Raw genomic sequence first — 22,925 nt, forward strand, 5'->3', positions numbered from 1 at the left:
ATGCTAATTTCTTCCAGATGCCTCCATGGAGAGAAACACTGCAATTTTTGCACAGAAAGCATGTGTTTCAGTGATTTATTCCAAAAGAACTTCTATTTACTGCATTACATTTTCTTCTCAATGAAGCACTTAACAACATGTTTCTTTTTAAGGATCTTACTTAATCATATGGATATTTTTTTTTTCAATTTACATTTTCAGTTCTTTAGTACTGTGGCCACAGGACGTTTCTTAAACTACGTAAATTAAATGCACATGTTAAAAAAACAAGTTATATACAAGTCCAAAGCACTTTCTGTTGTAAAAGCCTTCGTGGCAGGTAGACAAGCGATGGGTACTTCTCTGTTAGTTTGTGGGATAGAATTAAAAGTACTATAAAAACTTAACTTTTTCCATCCAAAATATTACATAATCATGTATTAGAATAATGTAACTTACCTTTGTTCAAAACATAAGAGAGAATCAGAGAAAAACATACTTTTGGGGAGAGGAGGGCGACTTCTGGGCTGGTATTCAACATTTCAATTTAAAAACTCTGTTAGGTTGTATTTCAAGTTTTTTTTAAAAAAAAACTAATTAAAGAGACATTTTTAGAGCTGAATGCAAAATCTTTCAATTTTAAACTTGCATCTTATGAACATCTTATACCAGACATGTCCAAAGTCTGGCCCGGGGGTCAATTGCAGCCCATTTTCAAATTTCGAGCATCCCGCAGCCTCTTCTCCCCACCGGAGTTATTTGTTTAGTCTTTCATAAAATAGTTCATTTGCATTTAATGTTAATGGTTCAAAGAATGTCAGGCTAAATAGTCGGCCCCCACACATTTTCCCCTCACCAAATCTGGCCCTTCTTGCAAAAAGTTTGGAGACCCCTGTCTTATACAGTCATTGTTATACCCTGGAACCCCATTTCTGAAGCATTTTGAGAATCTAGTCTTGGTCTTTCAGAATATGATATGTATACAATACAGATCATAACAAGACATCACCATAGATAAGAAGCTGCGGAACGGTGTCCAGAATATATGCTCTTCTTCTTTTCACTCTTTAATGACAGAACACTTTTGAAATTGAACTTTGCAGTTTAATATATTATCTGCATATTTGCCCTGAAACACTTGAACATCTTAATTGACTGACCAAAGAATTATAAATTGACTTAAGTGACTGACCCTAAAGAATTATAAAATTAAATAGACTACATGAATAATCAAACTTATCTTTTGTATATCAGCTCATGTCTATTGAAAACAGCTTTAAAAGGAATAAGAGTTTGGGAATTGCAGATGGTGAGAGAATGATCAAGCAGAATTGTTAAGGTATCAATTCAATATTTGACACAGATGATGTTTACTCAGTAAGCTCGTATATTAATGTTTCTTCACTTTAAATAAGTATAAGGAATAGGACATATAGGCTCTTTGAGCCCAATTGATTTTAGCCAAATGTTGCTTTTATGCAGGCCAAGATTTGTTAACTGAGAATACACTCTGGTTGAACAATCGGGTTCATAAACAGTGGTGCTGTACAAGACAGGAGCTTGGATTCAGATATAATGTTAGGTTTTCAATTTTGGGTTGCAGTCAGTGACGTGCAGTCAGGGAAGGCAGAGGAGGCAGAGCCTCACCACTCTCATCATGAAAAGAAAAAAAACGTAAAAGGGAAAAGGCGAGTGCTGAGGTGAGGCTTAAAAAAGCCTCTAAAAAAGGGAGGACTGTGACAGCTTTGAACTTTGCAAGTGTGCAAGAAAATACCCCAGGATCACGGTGGCGGGGACAGCAACTCCTTCCGCTGCGCTGCGGAGAAGAGCCACACTATGCAGGAAGCTCCTCAGTGCTAGCCTCAGGTCAGCACGATCCGCTGTCCCTTTCCCCTCTTTCCTGAGCCAACATGAAGGGGACTGTGGCTCGCGCTGATCTGAGGCTAGCGCTGAGGAGCCTCCTGCACACGCGGTCCCATTCCCCTCCTTCCTGAGCCAACATGAAGGGGACCGCGGCTCACACTGATCTGAGGTTGATGACGTCAGTACCTCACCAGCCATAAACCTCACTGCACGTCACAGTAGCTATTTGTCTAGCAGGAAGAACCAAGGTGAGAGCAAACATACTGTGTGTAAAAAGTCAGACAAAATTTATTATTCAGTGATTATATGGTTACACACCAAAAGTGTTTTAAAGAGTATAAATTTATATAATAAAGAACAAGAGTTCTTGGATTATGACAGGAAAAGAAAAGGGAAAGGAAGCAATGGAAATATAAGCCCAACTATCTGTAAAACTGGTTAAACTAAATTTTGACACCTATTAATTCAAATGCTTTTATATGCATTCTTTGATGCCTATTAATATTGCTTCACTTTTAACATTATTGAATATTTCAGGTATTCTAATTATGTAGAGATTGTAAAAAGCACTGTAGAACAACCCACAAAATATGGCGTGATATTGATTTAATACTTTTTCCTAATACAGATTTGTGTGGAAGTATAATCTTGTATCTAGGTGAGCAACCATATATCCCAGCCACTTCACACATTAATTTGGAGATATCATTGTAAACTCTTTATGTTGACAATTTGGGCCCAGGCAACGTAATAGATACCATTGTGGAAGACTATATGTAAATTATTTCCTATTATTAAACTGGACAATCTTGTGGGAATCAACTGGATAATGCTTGAACAGGCAATATTTTTTAACTCTTTAAATGTCTCTGTCTGTGTGTGTGTGTGTGTGTGTGTGTGTGTTTGTCTTTTTCCATTTGCGTTTCCTCCACAGATCTATTATTGTATCATAATGGTCTTCATTGTAGAATAATGATTGCATTGAACATTTTTTTCATATCGTTTCCCCTTTATTATTTTAAAACTCCAGATGCTTGGAATTCATGGTTCTTTTTTAGTTTAATTTTCTTTTGTAACATGCCACGCGTGTGGTGTTTTATCTTTTAAAATGGCGTACTATGCTAATCAGCCACTTCTTTTCATTCTATTCCTCCTGCTGTTGCTTTCTTGTCTTTGATATATTGATTCTAATACAAAGCGAACCTTTGTACCAAATTGAGTTGAAATTAACAGAGAAGAAACAGAGAGTGGTTATAGAACTAAAGTTATTTCTGAAAAGGATGTACAGGAGATTTTTGTAAAGCCTGTATTCTTTGTTATAATGAGAAGCCTTTTGAATGGGACACAGGTTAGAAAAAGCACCTGGTGTAAGAAAAGGAGAAAAGGGGCTGAAGTCACAAATCTACTGTAAGTCACTGCTCAATTTCCTGTTTTATTTGAAGAGGTTGGAGCTATAATGTTATAATGGATATGTATTGTGTGGTTCATCATATCCAGATCATCAAGAACAAAAAGAAATCTGAAAAGACAGGGAAATAATTGACCTTAGACTAATAAATATCTTTGCTACAGGATCAGCTTCTGGAGCTCTGTGAAATGTTTGATTTTCATGGCGGGGGGGGGGGGGGGAAATCATTATTCTCTTCTACGGTTGAAAATAATAGAATTTATGTAAATATTGGCCAAGTCATATTCAATGCATGTTCAATGTAACTTTTTTAAGTACTTCAAAAGAAGGAGGAATATTTAGTAGAGCTCAGAAGAAGCTCAACTCTTTTGAGAAAACGGAAGATTTCCTATTGATAGCCTTCAATGTTTTGGGAATGAAACATTTCAGGTTTTCCATCTGTAGGCTGTTTGAGATGTCAACAGCCAATATGACCTTCTGTTTTCCTTGTAAGTCTATAAATAAAAGGTAGCCTGTTTAACTGATCTTGCTACTGAAAGCAGAAGTATGTATTAATGAGCTTTCTCTAACGGCACACTAACTCTATTTACAGTAGTGCCCCTGTGAAACCTCCTCCTTTACAGTTATAACTCATTTCCAGTGAAAATGTGCTCCACCTAATGGGCCCAAATGTTGTATTTTTTTATTGGTTTCCTCCCCTTCCTGACAACTGACAGTTGTCCTAGACACCATTGCAATTAAGTATCCTTAGGAACACATTCAACTTTTAATAATATATTGACATTTGTATTTAACCATGTCTTTATGAATTGCTGTGTAAATACGTGGCCCTGATAATATGGCGCAATTATTTTTGAAAAATTCAGAACAATGTACTTTGTCATTTTTGTTATGTTTTCAGCTCTTTTCAGTAAGAAATTAAATTTGAATATTTAATTCAAAAACTCTTATGTGTTAAAATGTTCAGTTATAAGAGCATTGTCATGCAAGGATAACAGAAGCGGTATAACGACAGGTTTGGAAGTTTTCACAGGATGAAATTGGGTTCTCCAAGTCACAAACATTTGTATAGATGTCTCTGTTGTCACATTTGTTGACATATGAACCAGTTTTGCATCTATAAAAATATCTGATCTTCACAGAATAATGGTATAAAATAGTCAAATCGTATATAAAAAGAATTCTTAATATGTAAATCAATAGATAACGTTTATTATTCTTGCAGGCATATTCAATGCGTTGGGATAAATATGTTTGTGAAGTTTTACAATTTCTAAATTTGCAATCATGTCTTAATTAAGTAAATATGTGTCAAGTAAATGTGTGTTTCACTCCACTAACGAAAAACAATCCATTTGCAGCAGAATTGTACAAATGTAAACATTAATACTTTATTGTTATCCTAATTATCAGACTTTAGCAAAATATGAGATGTAGTCAGGTGAAAGTGAGAGACTGATACCAGATGACATGGTGATAAAGCCAGAAGCTTTCTAAAATAATATAATTTATATTATTCATAATAATAATCTAGACTCTTACTCCTCTTTAAAAATGATTTAATAATTCATTCTGAGTGTTTTTATATTCTATATAATGCAACTGAAAATTTTCAAAGAAAATAATTTGAAAGTTACTTTTAAAGAAATATAAGATTCAACCATAATAACACATTCTGTGCAGTTGGAGAGTTGGAGAGGAAGGTTATTATTAGATCTGATCTGAAAATTAGTGGGCTTTTGTCATTAAGCTTAAAAAAAATTACTAAATGACATGGATTCATACTTTCAGAGTGAAGACACAATACAATACAATACAATAGTAGAGTTGGAAGGGACCTTGGAGGTCTTCTAGTCCAACCCCCTGCCTAGGCAGGAAACCCTATACCGTTTCAGACAAATAGCTATCCAACATCTTCTTAAAGACTTCCAGTGTTGGGGCATTCACAACTTCTGGAGGCAAGCTGTTCCACTGATTAATTGTTCTCACTGTCAGGAAATTTCTCCTCAGTTCTAAGTTGCTTCTCTCCTTGATTAGTTTCCACCCATTGCTTCTTGTTCTACCCTCAGGTGCTTTGGAGAATAGTTTGACTCCCTCTTCTTTGTGGCAACCTCTGAGATATTGGAATAATGCTATCATGTCTCCCCTAGTCCTTCTTTCTCTTAAGCTAAACATACCCAGTTCCTGCAACCGTTCTTCATATGTTTTAGTCTCCAGTCCCCTAATCATCTTTGTTGCTCTTCTCTGCACTCTTTCTAGAGTCTCCACATCTTTTTTACATCGTGGCGACCAGAACTGAATGCAGTACAAAGACACTGAGGTGGGGGCCACACACTGTGATGCTAGGAACACTGCCTTCAATCTCAAATGTTTATCCTCAGTGACATCATTCATAACACCCACATTTTATTAGCCATCTAGTCATCATGTCATTGTTGTGTTTAGAGTGTGATTAATAGTTTGCTCCGTAAGACGTATGATTCAGGAAGCCTTGCCCTAAATTTGAGCTGTCTTCAGCAATGACTTTATAAGCCAATCTTATTTGACTACATGATGACATCACCTTTTTTGAGAAAGAAGAAAGACCAAATTAATGATACTAGTCTAACAGATGTTCAGACTTCACATACAGAGGGCAAGATGTAAGATAAATAAAGGAAAAGATTGTGGAATCTATTAACTCCTGTTTAATACAGTACAATACAGTAGTAGAGTTGGAAGGGACCTTGGAGGTCTTCTAGTCCAACCCCCTGCCTAGGCAGGAAACCCTATACCGTTTCAGACAAATAGCTATCCAACATCTTCTTAAAGACTTCCAGTGTTGGGGCATTCACAACTTCTGGAGGCAAGCTGTTCCACTGATTAATTGTTCTCACTGTCAGGAAATTTCTCCTCAATTCTAAGTTGCTTCTCTCCTTGATTAGTTTCCACCCATTGCTTCCGCTTCTACCCTCAGGTGCTTTGGAGAATAGTTTGACTCCCTCTTCTTTGTGGCAACCTCTGAGATATTGGAACAATGCTATCATGTCTCCCCTAGTCCTTCTTTCTCTTAAGCTAAACATACCCAGTTCCTGCAACCGTTTGTAGTACATCAAAGATATTTAGTACATGCACAATTACAATTGCTATTTAGTAATGCAACTATTTTCCCTATATTATACCTGTATGCAATCAGACTGGCTTTGGGAAATCCCCTATAACTAAAATTTAAAAATTGGAAATTGGATATTTTTGTTCATAAATTCAAAAAACTGCAGTCTTTACAAAAGATAATTTTATTTGCATTCCAATTTTTGTTCATTTGGAAAATGTTATTTTTGTATGTGCTGAAAGCACAAAATCCAGAACAAGCTGTACTCCTTTTTTCTTAATGAATTGGAATATCCACATCAGGAGAGTTATCCTCCAACATCTGTATTTTATGGGATTTCTCCCCCCCCAAAAAAAAAAATCTTCTGGCATGTTGCTGCATTGTTTTCACTGGAATTGTGCCAGAATCAGCAACAAGTTCAGCAGCCAGGGAAAATCATGCTTGCACACTGCAAAATTAGTTACTCTAAAGAAACGGCAGCAAAATGGTTGTCATCAGATCTAAGAGCTGGAAACAACACAATGGATCATTTGGTTTAGAGATTGCCAATTGGCAGTCTGTGAATCAATTGTGGCTTGCAAAGCACTGTTATCTTGCCGCCTCACCAAATTTGAAATAAAGACTTGTAACTCTTTTGATATGTTTCTTTATCCCAAAAACATAAAATTGTCTTCAGTGAGATCTTTTATATGTGTTTATACATTGCTGCTTAGTAATATAATCCCCGATTGGTTGTGTGTATCAATATATGGGTAGAACATAATATGTTTTGAAATGTACAAGTCTGTGTATTTTATAGGAAGGCTATTATTGTCAGCCAGTTTGCTATAAAGACACCAAACTCTATTCATGTAAGTTTTTAGAATCAGATGAGTTACCAGATGGAAGTCTTGGATGTCATCTGGGAGTTCTCTTCTATGGTATTTCAGAATTTATGGAAAATATGTATACTGCCAAAGGGAAGTATTTTTCTTGCCTTCTTGTCTAAAGATGATCCACTTAACTATAGATGAGTCAACGATTTACTGGTGCAAATTGGATTTAGTGACTGTACATTGTCCTGTGTTTCATTAACAACTGTGGCTTGTATCCTCAGTGGCAAGTGAAATTGTAGACAACCAGTTGTCTAAATCATGGTCACTAAATGTTAAAGCTCAGTGCTCCAAACAAATATCAGCTGTCAAAACCTACAGCAGTAAATAACCAATTTCCCCAGGGTTTGCCCATTTGAGCCTAGAGCAGAATGCATGACACGGAAATAAGTAACTTATGAGTTTCATCATGTGACCTACTCTAACCATTGTTGATGTCAGAGTGCATGAGTCTACCGTCAGAAAGCAGTTGCGCTAACTAGATCTGTATAGGAAATGTACCAGGAGGAAATCTTTGCTCTTCAAAAAGAACGTCAGGGCAAATTTCTTCCTGAACACCTAGGTAAAGAGCAGGAAGTCTGGAACGACATGCTCTGGATAGTACCAGAAGACATGTTTGGTGAAAACCAAAGACAGCATTACACCAAAAGGACAAGATATCAATTATAAAGTATGATAGTAAAAATGGTTCATCATCACTATGGTTTATGGCTGCTTTTCTGCAACGGCCTACACAGATCATCACTGTAAAATCTATTATGAATTTTTCAATGTACCAGAGGGTGCCAAAGGATAATGCAAGAGCATCAGTCAGAAAATTGAAGCTCAACTGAAAATGAAAATGACAATAACCCTAAACATTCCATTCAATCCCTCAAGCATTGGCTGAGGGAGGGAAAAGTGGGGGGGGGGAGGTTTCTGGGATAGCTAAGTCCAAGCCCAGATCTAAATTCCACCAAGATGCTGTGGATTGATTTGACATGGGTGTGCATGCAAGAAACTCCTTCAACATTGTACAGTTGAAAAGATTCTGGATGGAGGAATGGGGGGAAAAATACCTCCCAGTCGATATCAGAGACTGTTAGACAGTTATAAGAAATGCCTATTTGAAGTAGTTTCTCCCGAAGGGGCTATACCAGGTATTGATTCATGGGTATATCCTTTTTTCTAGAGAAAAAAATGGCAAATCTTAAGTTTTTGATGAATAATTTCAGAATCAGTTTTTTCATTCCTTTCATTCATCAGTTTTTTATACTTTTGAATGAAGATAAAATATGTATGCTGTATGTCTACATATATTTTAAAAAAACTTTACACGGAGTGCACCTATAGATGCTTTTTACACATGATAATAAATTGCCTTGGGGTTCTCCTTTCCTTGGGATATTTTAACAGATTAAATAAATAAATAATAGTAATTATCCTATATCAGTAGTAATGGATTCCTGCACTGGGCAGAGTGAGAGAATAGATAATCTTCAAAAATATTCCATCTAGCTCTTTAATTTAGTGTTTGCATAGAATACTCGATATTTACCTTTAAATTAGGAAGCACATATATCTCCAAATACTCAGAGAAGGGGAATAAAAGAAGAGTTTTTGCTTCCTGTGTGTAATTATACTAAAGCCTTCTGATTACCCATTATAAGAATTAAGATGCTGGAATAAAATGGGCCTTAAATGGCCCAGCAGGACTTTTAATGTTCTTGTGTGTTATTTAAAGATTAGTCTTTTGGCTTGGAGTCATTGTTGTCTGCTTCATTTAATTAGCAGTAGCATGTTGCCTTGTATACCACCTCACAGTGCTTTACAGCACTCTCTGGGTGGTTTGCAACTTAGAAGCATTATTTGCACATTACCTCCAACAATCTGGGTCCTCATTTTACTGATCTGGGAAGGATGGAAGGGTTGAGCTAGTCAGAATCGCACATCAGGCTATGGGCAGTTTGCCTGTAACACTGCACTTTAATAATTGTGGCACCTTTTTGTAACATTAAGGGGAACTCCCCCCCCCTTTTCCCCTTCTGTGTCTGGTTACCTCTGAGGTACATGGATACCCTGAGAGGATGAAAGTGCATTCCAGAGGAGCAAAGTTTAGATAATACAGAAGAAAGAGAGTTGAGACAGCCCCTTCCTACCGTAGTAACTGTCAGAGTATTCTGTATGCTTAATGGTGTAAATCTGTGATGGCAAACCTATGGCACGCATGCCCGAAGTGGCATGCGGAGCAATGTTGCCTGGCATGTGTGGTGTCCGCTTGTTGCTCTTCTGGGTTTCTGGCATGCATGAGTGTGCGATGATCAGCTGGCCTTCGTGCGTGTGGCAGTGACAGAAAGTGGAAGAGCTGGTCTTCCGATTTCCAGCTTGAGCATGTGTGCTGGCCAGCTGATAGTTGTCTGTGCATGTGGATGCCTAAAACCGGAAGTTCATTTTCCGGCACGCGCATGCCCCATGGACAGTTCCTCTTCTGGGGTTGTGGCTCAGACGAGGGCGCATGCGCACTTCACACACAAGTTCACTTTTCGGCACTCAGTGCCAAAAAGGTTCGCCATCACTGGTGTAAGTTTTCTGCTTTAGTTTGGAAGATTTCTGTCTACAGGTGAGAAACAATAAAGGAAACTGGTAAGAACCTCAACATGTCTTACTTGGTTACTGAAGTGCAGCACCTCTTTTTTATGGCCATATCTGTGTCCATTATCTCCTGTGCTGTGTCCCCCATATTTCTCTTCTGAGTGCTGCTGTTTTTCTGTTTTGTTCATTTATATTCTGTTTTTCTTTTCCCTTTGCTAGAGTCAAAGGAAATGGAATTAAGACAGAATCGCAAGGAAAGTAAAAATGATAGGATTCTAGTCAGATGTTTTTACACATTCATATCAGTCATTTCTAAATCAGCTTTGAAATGTTAACATTGTCAAGCATATTCTTATTGCAGGATTGAGGTAAATTGCACAGTTGTCCATTTGTTAGGCAGTAACTAGGTTATTTCTAAAATTCCTCTCTAAAATATATTGAATATATCTGCGTTAATCAATGACATTAATCTTGCATATTGAATCTCAGCAAAGGCATCTTATTTCAAGAGGTAATTTCCTCTCCAAATATATCTCTGAATTCTAGGTCAGTTATTTCCTCAGTTTTAATACAATTTATCTCAGTGAAATATTAGTCCATCCTTCATGGATATAATTGTTGCCTGTGGTGCTCTGGAGAGGGCCACACTGTAAACTCTTGTAAGCATAACCAGACTTTTACAGCATAGGAATGATACAAACATTCCTCTCATGTGTGCACCACACTTTGCATCATAGCGACATATTCTTTTATAACCCCTTGATCTTCCTGTTGTCTCTCAAAAATTGCAGAGGGCTCTTTTACATCATGTCTTAAATAGATCTGAAATTCCTGTGTGGAGTTCCCAGAACTTTGCTTTCTTCTTACTAGCCCCAGAGGAATCAGTACAGTAAATCTACCTTACCTATTTATTTAGTTTGTCAAACATGTATGAGATACCAGGTAGAAGTATAAACATAAATAGGAACACAGTAAATGAGCATGAATAAATAGAGACAGTAGGAGAGGGAGGGTAGGCACGCTGGTGCGCACGCTGTGGCACGCCCCCTTACAGGCCTCTTAAGAAAGGAGTGAGGTCCACACTAGACAGTTTAAGATTAAAGTTATGGGGGTTTGACCTCCATAGCCCTAGTCAAAGCAAAAAGAAGGAAAAATGAAGGCCCCCAATATTGGCATTTGTATTTAGGATTTCAGCTCAGAATAACAGAACAACAGAATTGAAAGAGACCTTGGAGGTCTTCTAGTCCATCCCCCTGCTCAAGCAGGAGACTTATACATTTTAGACAGGTGGCTGTCCAGTATTTTCTTAAAAACCTCCAGTGATGAAGCATCTTCAACTTCTGAAGGAAAGCTGTTCCACTGGTTAATTGTTCTCAATTCCTCCTTAATCCCAGATTGCTTCTCTCCTTGATTAGTTTCTATCCATTGTTTCTTGTTTTGCCTTCTGGTGCGTTGGAAAATAAATTAATCCCCTCTTCCCCTATATCATTCTAGACAAATGTCAAATAGAGTCACTGATCTTTATTTGAGGTGCAATATATGTTCGCGCTTCTGGGTTGATCCATTTGGACCATCGTTCTCTTTTGGATTAAATCTTAATTTTAGAATTAAAATGTGAATAAATCCCAATGTAGATCATGTTTCCTGCACCATTCCTCTGCATTAAGGAGTGACCAGACCCAGGGCTTCCCAACTTCTTTATTTTTATTCAATCAGGTCTGTAGCCACTTCTCCCATGACCATTCTGCCTTGAGGGCAGTGGTGGGATTCAAATTTTTTTTACTACTGGGTCTGTGGCGTGACTTGGTGGGTGTGGCATGGCTTGGTGGGTGTGACAGGGGAAGGATACTGTAAAATCTCCATTCCCAGCCCACTCCAAGGGAAGGTAACTGCAAAATCCCCACTCCCTCCCAATCAACTGGGACTTGGGTGGCAGAGAATGGGGTGGGGCCTGTCACAGGTGGTATTTACTAGTTCTCCGAACTACTCAAAATTTCTGCTACCGGTTTTTCAGAACTGGTCAGAACCTGCTGAATACCACCTCTGCTTCAGGGTCATTGACTCATATCATGTCCTCAACCATTGCTTGCTTCTAGGACTATCATCGCCACTCTACAGTCTCTGGCGAATCCCTCTATGGAGGCCACAGTACTATGATGCTGATTACTAAATTTAGTCATCTTTATATCATGGTACTCAAACCTGGATACAATATTCTTTTTAAAAAAAAATATAGTTTTTATTAATGTATAATATGACATACAAAGAGAATACAAAAGTAAATATTAGGGAAATTAGGGAAGGAAAAAGGAAAGTGGACAGTGGGAGAAAGCAAGGGAAAAAGAAAAAAAAGGTATTGACTTCCAACTCCTTTGGTGCAGTAAAATAAGGCATTAACATATACCCTCAACTTTTTACTTTTCCTTAATAATATAAACTAGCCATTTCTATAACAACAAATCTAATTAGTAAAACCCAGAATCAAAGTTCCATTTTTTTCCACCTCAAGCACAAAGTCCAGAAAAGGTTTCCAAGTAGAAATAAAGGTATTTGGTTTTCTTCTTCTTCAATCAAAACAGTCAATTTAGCCATCTCTGCTAACTCCATCAGACCTTCCATTTCTTGGACGCAATATTCATTATAAAGACTTCATATGATCTTGATTCTAACCCTCTGTAAGTGCAGCCTACGACCGGGTTGGCTTTTTTGGCAGCTGCATCACATTGCTGGCTAATATTTAAGTGATTGTCCACTAGGACTTCAGATGTCTTTCTGCTCAGCACTTTTCCAAGTGGGTAGTTGCAATTATCAAGCTTTCTTACAAATTAGCAAAGGAACCATTCCTCTCCTGTGACTAATTACATGTGGAAAGGACAGTGTAGCTATCAAGAAATTCTGTAAATATTAGAAGCTTCCAAATGTGCTCTTTGCAGGGATATAGCTCATACATGTAAAGACCACTCCAAGAAATTTAGTTATTGGTAAGTATCTAGTAGTTTGTTTCATAAAGGAGCTTAAGCTCCTTTATTTAATGCCATGTTTTGTAGGCTTAACACTATGCATATGTGAAAATAGTATTACCAACCCATGTGCCATTCATAGTAAAAGATTCAAACAGCAAAGCCAAATGTGTTTCATCCATAAATATTAGCAGATGTTCTGAATTCTGGTTGATTTGTTGCATGCCCACTTTGGATGGTCTTTTAAATATTGTATTCATTATAGGATATTATGGTTTATTTAATAAAGGTTTACAGAGTTTTTTTATGGCTTTATTGCAGTTTGAAGGATGTAACAAAGCATTTTCTCGGCTTGAAAATCTTAAGATCCACCTACGAAGTCATACGGGTGAGAAGCCTTATCTTTGTCAGCATCCTGGCTGCCAGAAAGCTTTCAGCAACTCTAGTGACCGGGCTAAGCATCAGCGAACCCACCTGGATACTGTAAGCATGATGTTATTTCATAAAATGCTCAGTGAAATACAGCTGTCATAGCAGGTCCTTCTCTGCAACCATCACAAGTTTCTTTTGATAAAATACAACAATGTAGTCATTGCCATAATGAAAAAATGATGACAATAAGGACCATGGTATTCATGAATGATAGCTTTTTTCAGTAGACTTGAGGGAGGGGCTACACGTGGGATATTCTGAAAACCTGATTGGTCCAAAGACTGAGGGGAAATTATTTTAACCTCCTCCTTTCCCCGTTGGCACCCAGTTCTTCACAGTCTTTGGTCCAAACAACTGCTTTTGGTTGCCAGTGAGTTATTGAGAGAAATAGGTAAAGTTGTTAATTCTTCTATTCGATCCATTGGACATTCTAAATTCCAAAATAAAGCTGCTGCCTCGCAGGGACAGAGTCCTCCATCTCGTAGCGCATCGAGGGAGAGCTAATTGGCTCTTGCACTCTCTCCTCATGGCACCAGGAGCCCTGACAGATCCGTGGAACTAAGGGGGTGTCGGGCTCCTTCCAGCAGCTCCGCGGGTGAGGCGTCAAAGGTGAAAAGTGCCGGTGGGCTAGCAGTGGCTTTTTTACCTTATCTCAGCCGGGTGCCCATCAATCAAACCGCAGCTATTCAAACAAGCCGCAGCGAAGAGAGTGAAGCCTTTAAACAGCACAAGGAGCCTCCAGTGGCCATTTTGGAGCAAGCACATGGAGGCGTCCATTTTGGACACTAATTGTTCCTGATTGCATCGTGGCCAGTGTCGGGCCGGCAAAATTGCTCTGCACCGGCTGGTGTTTTCAAGGCAATTCCACAGCGACCAGAATGCATGAGTGGCTTGATGGCTGAGCTCAAGTCAGGCCATAGGGGAAGCCCTTAATGAGGCCAGATCAGGGGGAATGGAAGGCCCTAGAACCAGGGCGGCAGCAGCTAAACCTTCTGCCGCTCAACAACCATCCAGGGCAGTCCAAAGGGATGAATTGAGGCACCAACGTGCCCTTGAAAAGAGGATTGCTGGGGCAGAATAGCAGGCCCTGGCCACCAGACCCAGCTCCCCCAACAGATCCAGATCCCCATTAAGGCCAGGATCTCACCAATCAGGCTCCCCTCCCAGGGGCTTCAGCCTTTCTTCTCCATCTGTCTCCCCTCCTAGGCCTTCCAGACAAACTGGTATGGAGATCTCTCCTTCTCCTCCCATGCCTACCCAGGGGATCCGGGAAGATGATGGGGACCCATTGGAGGGTTCTTCTAGGGGATTTCTTCCTCATCATACCCTAGCTCCCCAGGGGCCCCTTGCTGACCAAGAGGAGGATGAGATTGAGAATTTAGAGTTATTGCCTGAGAGCATTAAGAGGCTGATTTCCTCGGCCATATCGAAGGGAGTTGCCTCTGCCCTCACCCAAAGACAACATCTCCTTCCAGGGGATAGGGCGGCTTACTGTTCTCAACAGCCAAGGAACTCTTCTTCTGTTCAGAGACATATCCCTACCAGGCCTCCTTCCCCCTCGGTTGTTAGCGAGGGATCAGTGTTAGGCAAAGACCCTCGTCAAGCCATGGGGTTCTCAGAGGATGAAGAGTCGGTTCTTCCTGATCCTCCAGCCTTTCGCAATCTCTTTTCTCCTCTAATGTTTAAAACTTTGCTTCACAAAGCCAGGAAGACCACTAAGGTAGGGACTGGGGACCCTGCTGTCCCTCAACCTAGAGACCCTAACCTGGTCATGTTTTCCAATACAGTCACCAATAAGGAGGAGGTTCCTGCCCCTCCCTTGTTTCTGGAAGTGGTAAAGAATCAATGGGCTCGCCCTTCCATCTTTCCCAATCCTGGGAGCAATGACCACCACTTCTACAACATGGAGCAGGTCTTCTCCCAGGCACTTCAGCTGCCCAAGGTGGATGCCCCAGTGGCCACACTGGCCAATGCGTCATCTGTCGTGTCTGGTGACGTGGCTGATAAGTTGAAACTGGAGGATAAGCATGCGGAGCTTACCTTGTGTAAGAACTTCAACGCTTCCGCTTGGGCGATAAAGTCTGCCGTGGCAACCTCCTACTTCAACCACTCGGCAGTCATGTGGCTTCACCAACTGCAGGATCACATTCCTGTTCAGGATGAGCGACTTCAGCAGGATATCACCAAGATAATTGTGGCCATCCAGTTTTCCGCGGATGCCACTCTAGACCCTGTAAAGTATTCGTCCTGAGCCCTTGCTACCTCGATGACTTCTAGGTGCTTACTTTGGCTTCGCAACTGGCAAATGGACAACAAGTCCAAGTGGATTACAACAGATGCTTGGATACGAACCACAGTCAGACACGGTCTTCGTCTAGAGTTTCTCTCCATGCCTCCGAATTTCTTCCAGGTGCTCCCTCCTTCCCGGGATCCGGATCATTCCCACCTGATGTCCCAAGCCATACAACACCTGCTAGATATTCAGGCAGTGGAACCGGTCCCGGAAGCGGAATACAAGTTGGGCCACTATTCCAATCTGTTCATTGTCCGAAGAACTTGGGGGGATGGAGAGCCATTCTAGATCTCAAATGCCTGAACCAATTTCTGGTATATAGGGGGGATGGAGAGCCATTCTGGATCTCAAATGCCTGAACCAATTTCTGGTATACAGGCGCTTCAAAATGTCCTCCCTCAGATCTATTCTTCAGGGAATCAGGTGGGGGGATTACCTAGCATCAGTGGATCTAGCGGAGGCTTACCTCCACATTCCAATCCGACCCGTCCACTACCTCCGGTTCTCCCACTTCCAATACAGTGCGCTCCCCTTCAGCCTCGCCTCAGCTCCACGCACATTCACGAAGGTCTTGGCGGTTCACCTCCGATCTGTCCCGGTGAGACTCCAATGCTACCTGGATGACATGCTCGTGCAGGCCAATTTGAATGTACAGGTGGTTCTCAACCTCCGCCTGATCATCCAGACTTTGCGGTCCCTGGGGTTTTCCGTCAACTTCCCCAAAAGTCATCTCTTGCCCTCAACAAAAATTCTTTATCTGGGGGCGATAGATTTGGTTGCAGGCCTAGTTCAGAATGTTCAGAGACAGGCCAGAATGTCTTGCCAGTCTCCAGTCATTGGCACGGCAGGTGTGCACAAGAAGGGCAGCTTCCATCCTGACCTTGGCCAGATTATTGGGCAAGATGGTGTCATGCATAGGGATCGTGCCCTGGGCTTGCCTCCACTCCCAAACCTTGCAGTGGGCCCTCATCCCATTCCAACAGAAGCACATGAGCAACTCCCTGCGGCTCATCCACCTGCCAGCAGATGTACACCTGTCAATGAAGTGGTGGTTTTCTCCAGCTCTACGATGTGGGTCCCAAATTTGGGAGCCGGATCGCATAACCATCACCACGGACGCGAGCTTATTCGGTTGGGGGGCCCTGATGAACTCCAGGTTGACGCAGGGGCGGTTGGACTGTGTCGGACCTGCGCCACAATATAAATTGGCTGGAACTGAAGGCGGCCCGCCTGGCCCTCCAATAGTTCAAGAACTCCATCACAGACCGTCATGTTCTTCTTTTGACAGACAATGTGGCCACAAAGGCCCACATAAATCGCCAGGGTGGGACTCACTCCAGAGCCCTCTGGCTGGAAGCACTGAAGCTCGGCTCTTGGGCAGAGAGACATTTGGCGTCACTGGTGTCGGAACACATCTCGGGCATGGCCAATCACCAGGCCGATTGGCTCAGCCCCGTTACTAAAGACTACGGGGAGTGGCAGATTCACCCTGATCTGTTCTGCAAGATTTGTCACCGCTTCGGATTTCCACTAGTGGATCTGTTCTCAACCCCGACAAATGCTCAGCTCCCAAGGTTCTTCTCCCGTTTTCCGACCCGGGCAGCAGAAGGAGTGGACACCCTTCGGACCAAATGGCCTCCGGGCCTTCTAAACACTTTCCCCCTCCTCCACTAATTCCAGGGACCTTGAGGAAGGTAGTGGTAGAGAGGGCAGACATAATTCTGATTGCACTGCATTGGCCCAGGCGGCCTTGGTTTGCGGATCTCGTCCAGCTTTCCATCTCTCCCCGTTGAGGATTCCTCAGGAGGCGATATCCCTGTGCCAGGGGGTCCTAATCCACCCTGAGCCCCAGTGACTCCACCTGACAGCCTGGCACTTGAGCGGAGCCTCCTGAGGAAAGCCAATCTGTCCTCCCAGGTCATAACAACCATAGAGGCATCTAGGCGTCCGTCAACCACACAAATTTATAATTCCACATGGTCAGCCTTCGTTAGATAGTGTTCCACTCTTCAGATCTGTCCAACCGAGGCTTCAATCGCTCAGGTCCTCGACTTCCTTCAAAAGGGATTAGACAGGGTACTCTCCCTTAACATCCTTCGGCGTCAGGTAGGGGCCCTGTCCTTGGTCATTCCCGGTGAGGGACTCTTATCTCTGGCTCATGTTCCCCTAGTCAAGAGGTTTCTATGAGGAGCCGCTAACCTGCGGCCTCCCCCCATACATAGGTTTCCCACTTGGGACCTACCACTAGTTCTTAGGGCCTTGACAGGGGCTCCCTTTGAACCGTTGCGCACGGTTCACCTTAAGTTTCTATTCATGAAGGTGGCCTTTCTAGTCACCGTGACATCTGCCAGGCACATTTCAGAGTTGGGGGCTCTGTCGTCCAAGGACGACCTTTGTCAATTTCACCAGGACAGGGTGGTCCTTCGCTTGGACCCTACCTTCCTCCCAAAGGTCAATTCACCCTTCCACCAAGCGCAGGAGGTCATTCTTCCTAACTTTTGTCCTCACCCCTCCCATGAGGGGGAGCGTCTTTGGCACCGTTTAGATGTGCGCCGCGCCATACGTATATATCTCCGACACACGTTGGCTCTCTGCCGATCTGAAGCCCTTTTCATTTCATTCCAGCCTGGATCCTTGGCGGTCAGGGTTTCATCTGCCACAATTGGCAGATGGCTACGTCAGGCCATTTCCACTGCTTATGAGTCCTAGGGCTGGCTGGCCCCTCGGGGATCACTGTCCACCCCACACGGAGTGCCGCTGCTATGGCAGCGTGGGCCATGAGGGCTCCATTAGAGGATATATGTCGGGCGGCCACCTGTGCTTCCCTGTCTCCCTTTATCCGCCACTATCGGTTGGATGCTTTTGCATCTGCTGAGGTGTCCTTTGGGTGCAGGTAGCACCCAGCAGGTAGCGAGCGCCCCTTCCCCTGAGTCTTAGGTTCCCTCCCTGGGACTGAGCTTGGGCATTTCCAACGTGTAGCCCCTCCCTCGAGTACTGGAAAAAGAACGTTGGTTCTTATCTGAACGTTTCTTTTCAGTAGATGAGAGGGAGGGGCTATTTCCCACCCCAATTAGTTAGTTGCTAGTTAGCGGGGTGCAGGGCAGTCGTGTGGTTTTCCTTCTGTCTCTTTGTCTGTTTTATGCAGCTTGGCTTTGGTCATTCTTCTTCGAGGAACTGGGAGCCAACGGGGAAAGGAGGAGGTTAAAAGAATTTCCCCTCAGTCTTTGGACCAATCAGGCTTTCAGAATATCCTATATGTAGGCCCTCCCTCTAGTCTACTGAAAAGAAAAGCTTAGGTAAGGACCAACGTTCTTTTAAAATAGAAAATAGAGCAAGTATTAGTAACAATCCAGAGATAGCAATAGCACTTAGACTTATATACCGCTTCATAATGCACTCTCTAAGTGGTTTACTAAGTCAGCATAATGCCCCCAACAATCTGGGTCCTCATTTTACTGACCTCAGAAGGATGGAAGGCTGAGTCAACCTTAAGCTGGTCAGCAACGAACTCCTGACTTTGGGCAAAGTTAGCATGCAATACTGTACTATAACCACTGCGACACCACGGCTCATGGTTTTGCATGTTATTGGGTTTATGTATATTGTTCTTCATTAACATATGATTCTAGCTCGGGGTGTCAAACTCACGACAATATGTTGTTGTCATGTGACATATCACAACTTCCTCCGCTTTCCCCCCTAAAATGGGTGGGCATGGCCAGTGCCTGACACGAGCTTGACACCCCTGTTCTAGATGGTTTAACATAATGTTAGTCTTTTAAATTTTACTCATCTCAAAATATAACATACTAAAATCATTACCATTCATCAGATAAAAGAGTCGGCCAAAGTATATAAAATATTGGGGTGAAGAAATCTTACCTAATATTTTAGAATAGTGCTAGCAGAAAACAAAGCATTATAGCCAGTAATTATATATCTATAGTTGATTTCCTATTCTTTCCACTACAACTTCCAGCATTATTGATAATAGTGATAGGAAATCCTGGAATTCCCCCCCCCCCCGAACATCAGGAGAGCATTTGGTTAAGGAAGGTTATAATATATCAACTACAGAGAATCACCAAGTTTGCTTTTCTACTATTTTGCCATGCAATTGATTTGTCTTCATCTGAATTAATATTTTACATACCTTTGAAAATCTTTCTCTGTAGACTTAAAATCTTGGCTGTGTGATTTTTTTTTTAAAAAAATTGAAATTCCTCCATGAATCATTTGAAATGTCAGGCCATGTTTCAAACTAAAATGCATTTTGTTGCCCAAGATTATAAGTGAAAGCTTGCATGCGTGATCCCTCATCGGCTGTCTTTTATAGATTTTGGATAACAGTTCAGAATTGGTAGCCAAACACAACTGTAGGTCACCAGATGCAGAAAATTGGCCTCTAAATACATTTAATTCTTTTCTATGGTCCACCCCACCATTTGCTCATATAACCTACATTTCTATAAAGTTGTCACCTGAATGAATGAGTGAATAAATGAATGAATACAGTGTTCCTTATGTCTTCCTGACTTTGTTTCTGCCTTATTAGGGAATAATGTGCAGAAACAAATCTGTATTTTTAGGACATTTCCCAGGTTCATCTAAAAACACTTTTCAAAATTAAAATAGGCATTCTCAACCAATAGTCCTTTTTGTTTAAGTTCTTTTCATGTTTTACAGCATTATAAGTCTCTCCCACCCCACTGCCCCTCCGACATTAGCACATGTATCCACTTAACTGTTTGGAATATTAGAATGCATTACTCCATTCTTTTTTTTTCTTATACCTCATGATAATGAAACATTATTAATACAAATAATCCAAAGCACTTGCAAGAAAAAGAGATGAACAGGAGATATAAAAGGGGTTTGTACATGGAGGCAATTACAACAGAATGTTCTATTAACTTTCTAAGATACTTGAAGGGATTGGAGTAGGGAAAATGGCAATGTTACTCTGCTGCCCAGGTCATGTTAGCCTCTACTATGGTCAATCACCCATGCAAGCTAAGCAGACTCTTTAGTCATCTTAGCTACTGCTCCACAGCTCATAAATCCTCCCTTTGTCTTTTTGAAAGAGGTGAATATGTGGTTTAATGTTTGGCTGGGTGTTTATGTGGCAGAAACCTAGAGGTTAATTGATATTTACTTTCAAACTAGCTACACATTTCAGACAGTGCAGCATTAAGGAATGTGTAATGTACATTATGCCTTCCAAAAACAAACAAGCCACTCAGTCACATTTTCCAACCCAAGCACGCTTACAATAACAATGTTTTATTTATTTGAAAATCAGCTTTAGGGATTTGAATTTGTAATTACTTCTAAAATGTGGCTCTTTTGAAACTTAATATGTCATATAAGATGCACCTTTTTGAAGTGTAATGGCTTGACATTAATACAAGTGGAAGGGAGGGGGAGAGAAGGCAGTTGTTTGCTTCAAAGCAGTTTGTAGACTCTGTGATGTACACAGAAGCAAGTCCCTCTCTTTCCTTGTATCTTTTTGGATGGTCTTATTGCAAAGAGCCTCTTTAACTTTTCTATTCTGTTTTTCTCCCTTCTTCCTTTTTCTTTCTTTGTTTGTACCGTTTATTCCATATTCTTCCTTCCTATCTGAAATACTTCTAATCAGCAAAAAGGTACAGTAATAATTTTAACTAACCTTTTATTAATAACTTATTTACTCTTACTGAACCTATTTTTAAAAAATTTTTTGTGGTATTTATAGTCTGCACAAGATAACATCCATTTTTATCCTGTTAATCTCTCCCAGGGCTTTTAGCTTCGTATCACATTAGCAGTTTTTGTTTTTGGTTACTGAATATATAGTAAATTAGAATGCATCTTGCATGCTGATGTTAGTGCTTCAAATGCATGTAACACAAAACTGGCTGTTCATGACAGTTTAAATGCCAATTCCCTTTATAAGCGAGCTGTGTAACTGAATACTGTGTGACAGTGAGATTGAAAAGGCTTGGACTAGTATGGATGGAATTTTTCTGGTCTAGTTTTCCTATCCTTAATAATGTGTCGCCATTGCAGGGTAGAACTCTACCTGGTTAATTCCACTAAGGAATTATTTAATGGCTTCCACCATCCTTCCTCAAATTTCAGTTCTCTCTGTGTTCAGTAAATTGACTTTCATATACAAGTTTTTGGGTACATATCAGGTTAGCCTTTGGAGTCTCGAGCTGGTGAATGATCTTATTATTCCTTCGGAAATTTCCTCCTAGCACAAGAAGCAGGACTACTTATTCCTTTGGAGGTGTCTACAAAGAAAAGGGATTTATATGGCCTGCCTATTTCTTATTGAATGCATGTGGAATTGATTTCAGATTCCAGAGGCAGGTCAATCTGTCATTTATCTTCTCTGAAAGGAGAATCTGTAAATAATTACGAAGACCTGCTAGAATGTACTGGTTTGATTGAATAGCAGATTATTAGGTTAGATTTAGGTCTCGGGCTATCCTGAAACTGGATTACATGTACATTTTTTTTAAGAAAGCAGCAAGCTGACTGATTTTTCAATATTGGCAGTGCTATTAACCTTGTAATCCAAAATCATTTAATTTTGTCAGAACTTTTCTAGGTGCCAGTGAAAAGGTATTAAAGCTGGAGCAAAAACGCTTTAAGATGGTGTTCTATAATTATCCTAAGATTGGGTATGATAGCTTAGCCTTCCATACTGTGGGATAACAGGCATTAGAGAGCAATGGTGGCGCCACCATGTAAACAGAATAAATAATAAATATTACAGATCAAGGCTGCCTTTAATTTGTTTTACAATCCCTTGGCTAAATTAGCTAGGATTAAGTCCTATACAACCATAGAACATCACATTATCATTATAATAGATAATAAAAGATAAAATATGCATATAAGGTAGAAATCACCTTCAAAGCTGTCCAGGTGATATTCACTAGGATTGAACACAATGGTGTTCATATAGAAATACTATATCATATAGAAATACTGTTGCATGAACTGGTGTTTTCTATCTGTGGGTTGCTCATAGGAACTCAAGATGCATGACCGTGAAAACTTGATAAAATATCTGCAGAATTGTATGTATTGTTTCTGAGTATTGGAGACAGCAGGGGTACTTCTTAAAAATGATAATATGAATAATATATATATATAACATTATTAAGTCATTGTAAATAGTTCAGTTTTTCTGACTGTACTTTTATCCAGTTGCCTTTATTAAAATTTTGTTAAATCCCCAAAGGTGTAAAGCATTTTGGCTAAACTGAGAATGAAGAGAATAAAAGAGAATAAAAAAGTGACCTTTATGTCAAAGCACCTGGTATGCCCAAATATGGGAGGGAGCATACGTACGTATGTACATACGTACGTATGTATTCATATATTCATATATTTATATATATTCACCTGTAATTTGTAGTTTCAAGCTGAACACACAGTTAAATGCTTTACAGCATGTTTGAAC

The 22,925-nt window shown here is 40.7% G+C and overlaps 1 protein-coding gene across 5 annotated transcripts in view; it reads left to right on the top strand.

The window, feature by feature from the left end:
- The window catches only part of GLIS1 (GLIS family zinc finger 1), a 231,279-nt gene that overhangs the window by 164,765 nt on the left and 43,589 nt on the right, over positions 1 to 22,925 (top strand). For all 5 annotated transcript variants that reach the window (XM_081949644.1, XM_081949646.1, XM_081949645.1 and 2 more), the window contains one exon: positions 13,066 to 13,227. In XM_081949644.1, the coding sequence (XP_081805770.1) occupies positions 13,066 to 13,227 (162 nt within the window). The remainder of the gene's footprint in view (positions 1 to 13,065; positions 13,228 to 22,925) is intronic.

Source organism: Natrix helvetica, assembly GCF_964273705.1.
Source record: "Natrix helvetica genome assembly, chromosome: 3".
NCBI lineage: Eukaryota > Metazoa > Chordata > Lepidosauria > Squamata > Natricidae > Natrix > Natrix helvetica.